This window comes from Rosa rugosa, chromosome 2 (genome assembly GCF_958449725.1).
Source record: "Rosa rugosa chromosome 2, drRosRugo1.1, whole genome shotgun sequence".
Classification (NCBI taxonomy): Eukaryota; Viridiplantae; Streptophyta; class Magnoliopsida; order Rosales; family Rosaceae; genus Rosa; species Rosa rugosa.
Window position 1 is genome coordinate 32,765,395 of NC_084821.1, and position 4,948 is coordinate 32,770,342.

Here is a 4,948-nt window from a genome sequence, read left to right on the forward strand (position 1 = left end):
GGTGGCATGATTCTGGCAACCGCGTCATGTTGAGGGAAATGAGTATGTTTTCCTGGTTGTGCCGTTGAGGCAAAGGAATGGTGATCTGATAGATTGTGGGGATGTAAAATGTTTAAAATATTGGGAGTTATTTGTATAGTTGGAGATTGTGGGAAGTGAGATAAAATGAATTGAGAGCCAGAGCATGTGGGTTTTAGTTGGGTTGAAATTATTGAGCATGATATGGATTAATTTGAACTTGATGTTTTTGTTGTGATAATTAAATATTGTTGCTTTAATTATCTCACGAATTGAGAAATTATAAGCATGAGTGACGTGAGTCATTTTAATTGAGTTTACTCATACGGGCTGAAAAGCTTACCGGGTTTGTTGTTTACATTCCCGGTGCACTATTCTATGGTGTAGGGATTATTGTGCAGGTTAGAATATCGGGTGATCGTTATCGAAGCTGAGGTGGACTTTTCGTCACTTGGTGTAGAAGGGCGCTTATACTTGTAGTCTTCCGCTGTACGTGTAGTGAGTTGGTGAAAGTGGTTACACGTTGAATTGATATTCAGTTAAATTTGTAAACTATTGTAATGTAATATGTGACTCGAAAGAACGAGTCGGTATTTACATTGTGAGTTTAGTTTGTTTGTTGCTTAGTTTAAATGAAAAATTTTCTATGTGTGTTTTCTTGTGTTTGTTCTCGCGTTTCGAATTTGAATTTACTTATTCAAAATTCGGGGCGTGACATTGTTAGTATTGGTAAGTAAGGTCTTGAAATTAGGGATTTTTACAAGTCTGATATCTCCTTACCGCAGTTCGAGTAGGTTCTCTCTTTTAGCTGCTTGTCCACTTGATTGCATCCTCAGGGCAGGTAATGGTCACTGAGTTATGACTTATTCGACACTTAACTCACTGTATTTTCAAAAATATCACTTAACTCACTCAGTTTTACATCCGTCTTTCACTTAACTCACTGCCGTTAATTCTACCGTTAGAAGCCGTTAAAATTGAGGGTATATTTGTCAAAACACTTAAAAATCATTTTTAACTTAAAAAAACTACATTTATTAGACTTTTTTTCAATTTTTTTAAATTTCTGAAATTTCTAATAAAAAATGATTTTTTTAACTTAAATATAATTTGAAAAAAATTGTCCTTTTTTTTAAAAAAAAAGAGTTAGAAATGTATTTTTTTAGTGTTTAGATAAATATACCCTCAATTTACATTTATTAGACTTTTTTCAATTTTTTAAATTTATGAGATTTCTAATAACAAATGATTTTTTTAACTTCAATATAATTTGAAAAAAAAAATTGTCTTTTTAAAAAAAAAAAAAAAAAGTTAGAAATGCATTTTTTTAGTGTTTAGACAAATATACCCTCAATTTTAATAGCTTTTAACGGCAAAATTAACGACAGTGAGTTAAGTGAAAGACGGATGTAAAACTGAGTGGGTTAAGTGATATTGTTGAAAATACAGTGAGTTAAGTGTCGAATAAGTCATAACTCAGTGACCATTGGTGATGTTTTCCCTTAGAATATAACCAGCGATCTTAACTGGGGATCACTATGATAGAAATAATGGGTAGGGCTAGGAACATAGGTGAGTTCACCTCCTATTGAATGAGTTTGACTGAAGGCAAACTCTACTCAAGTTTTATACTTTTATTATTGTCCAAATGATCATTTGTGCAGTTACATCTTACCCCATGAAATTATTGTTTTCAACTACTTCTGCTACTACTACTATATGTTAACTTTAAAATTATAAGGGCATCTGCAAACCCCAAACTCTAGATTCACCATTTTTTTTATTTTTTTTTGGTTACAAGCGGGGCCTAAAAGGCCCAAACAGAAGCAAAAAAGAAACTAAGAACCGGAACAAAAACCAGTCCTCCTAGCTCTAGTTACATCAGACAAATCATCCAAGAATGTTTGGGCAGCATGAGCAGGGGGATTGTCAAAAGTGACCAATCCAGGTTCATGGAAAATGCTATTCTTGGCAAGGGCGTCAGCAGTCATGTTACATTCTCTAAATATGTGTGTCAACTTGACATTCTGAAACTTTGCCATCATTAGATCACAACCAGCAAGAATAGAACCAAGGGGATGCAAAGAATTGTCAGAGTTTTGCATAAGTTGAACCAGCACAGCAGAATCCGATTCAATCTCCAAATTAGTAATGTTATGCCTTGGTCTTACTACAACCTGCCTTTGCACCAGCGGCTCTTGCTTCTTTTCAAACTGCAACTAAGACAGGTGGTCCAGCTGCTGTTGCAGTTGGGGGAAGACTCATCCAGACTGAATTACTTAGTAGTGCATGGACCGGTTTCTTTGCTGGTTGCTTGCACACATTATCAGGGCCTGACCACCTAGCTGCTTTGGCTCCACTCTCAATTGGGCGTACCCGCATTGAAAGTGCTCTTGTTGGAGCCCTCTGGGGATGCGGCCATGATGCTGGCCAGGTTATCTTTGGATTAATATTTCTACTACTGAAGGACCGGCTCCATATTGAAGTTATTCGAACTTGGGGCACAAGAGTTGTTGGGCTTACTTTACTAGTTATTGGTGCTATGGGCATTAAGGAAGCTTCAGAAGTCCCGAGTCCTTGTGTTGCCTTGGAGAATGGCGAGTGTGATGTTAGTGTGTACGAAACTCTTGATAACCCAACTGTTGGGAAGAAGAAGATTGGTTTTGCTACTTTTGCCACCGGAATTGTGCATGGGCTGCAGCCAGATGCATTGATGATGGTGTTGCCTGCACTTGCTTTGCCATCTCGTGTTGCTGGCGCTGCATTTCTAGTTATGTTCTTAGTTGGGACCGTAGTTGCCATGGGAAGCTACACAGTCTTTCTAGGCTCATGAAGTCAAGCATTAAAGGACAGAGTGCCCAGAATAACAGAGAAACTGACATGGGCTTCTTCCCTGATTGCAATTGCTCTTGGATTTGCCATTATTATCAGCCAGTTCTTTGGGTATAGCCTGTATTAGTTTTTTTACCCGGTTAAGATTCATGTATTGCAGGCTTCCCCAGGAGAGTTAGATAATGTCTTAGAAGGATTATTCTATTTATTTAGAGCAAAAGTTCAACTACGAAGCACCTTTTCACAGCAAGAGTACCATCCTATTCTGTTTTTGAAGCTTTCTTTGAATATAGAGACGCACCCTTCCTCGTTTGTAATTCTTTTATGGTAGAAATCAAGATTGGTTTGAAGATTTGCATCACGTCATTTGCTTTGTGTTAAATGGTCGGTATTCTGTTATTTAGACAGTTTTACCTTGTTGCACCAGTTATTATCTGTCTGACTGCCTCACAAGCAGTGATCTACTTTTTTTTTTTTTTTTTTTTTTTGAGAGAAAGGAGGTCAGCTTTTATTGAAATATAAAAGTTTAAAGATTACAAACTTCAGCTGCTAAAGCAGTTTGTAAAAAAGAGGGTGCTGAAAAATAAAAAACCTCATTTGGAGCTGAGGTACAAGAGGCTGCCATAAGGTGAGCCACCTTTTTTGCAGTCCTTTTGGTATGAACAACCTGCATGTTTGGGTTAGCAGCCAGAAGGACACCCAAATCATCATATATACGTCAGTTCCGGCCCATTCTTACTGACCAACTGCTGCTGCTGCACCAAAATAGAATCAGTTTCAATAATAGCTGGCAAGAAGGACTGCTCCACCACAAATTCCACTGCCTTCTTACATGCCTCTACCTCTGCATGCTCTGGAGAGATTATATGGCATATAATGGCTTCCCACCACCGGCAACCATAGAACCTTGCCAATCTCTTACAATAAAACCTCCACTTCCTTTCGTAGTTGCATGGTTATAAGAACCATCAACATTAACCTTGAACCATCCAAATGGAGGAGCAAACCACCGAGTCACCATCACTTCTCTAGGACCAATTCTAGCCAATTTCATGTTATGAAATCTGAAATCCTGTAGTCTAGAAACTGTCTTGAGCAGCACGTCACTAACCGAGCTAGCTTTATCATCCTAAATACGACAATTTCGTTCTTTACAAACACCCTACAACAAGTACACTAACTCACCCAAGCTTTTCAATGAGAGTTCACGAGCACAAGCACTTAACCACTCCAAAATGTTATGGTGAGTAAAATGGGGATTGTAACAAACCTGAGCCACCACAACATTGGTATGAAGCAATTGCTTAGTAAACGAGCAATCATGACAAATATGACTAGTAGATTCCACTGCCGTAGAGCACAATGGACAAATCATTGATTCTAATTCAACCTTTTTTGAAGCCAATCTTTCCAATGAAGGCAGAATATCATGGCACACCCTCCAAATGTGTATCTTTGCAGAACTAGGTATATCAACCTTCCATAATTTCTTCCAAAATTGTACACTTACTGAGAGATCAAACGGCCTCCTAGAAGAGGATGTCGAAAAAGAAAATTGATAAGTAGTTTTTACTGTAAACTTACCATTCTTTTCAAGTCTCCAAGTCTCTCTATCATCCACCTCCCTTGACGACAATGGGATAGAAAGAATTGTTTAAGCTTCTGCCACCGGAAAAATACCTCGAATCAAAGTAGCATCCCAATGGCCAGTTGGGTTCATCAATTCACTCACCCAAGTGATAGCACTAGCCGCACTATTCCCAGCCCGGGGTTTACAATTGGGAACACCAGGAATCCAAGAATCAGTTCACACCTTCACAGTTGTTCCAGTACCAACCTGCCAATGTATGCCTTGTTGTAATAGGTCGTGTGTACCAAATATGCTTCTCCAAGAGTAGCACGGAGAAGAATGAGGTTCCACACTCCAAAAAGAATCCTGTGGAAAATATCTAGCGTTAAAAATACGTGCACACAAAGACTCTGGATTATTAACCACACGCCAGTCTTGCTTTGCTAACATAGCTGTATTAAACTCAGATAAACTCTGAAACCCTAAACCTCCTTCTTCCTTAGGGTTACAAAGAGCCTTCCATGTCTT

At 38.4% G+C, this 4,948-nt stretch overlaps 1 protein-coding gene across 1 annotated transcript; it reads left to right on the forward strand.

The window, feature by feature from the left end:
• Positions 1-2,173: 2,173 nt before the first annotated feature.
• On the forward strand, positions 2,174-3,200 carry LOC133730644 (chloroplast protein FOR GROWTH AND FERTILITY 2-like; the record flags this gene model as incomplete). Its single annotated transcript, XM_062158195.1, has 1 exon — positions 2,174-3,200. A coding segment is annotated over one exon (678 nt), but the record flags the coding sequence as incomplete, so codon positions are not given.
• Positions 3,201-4,948: the final 1,748 nt, after the last annotated feature.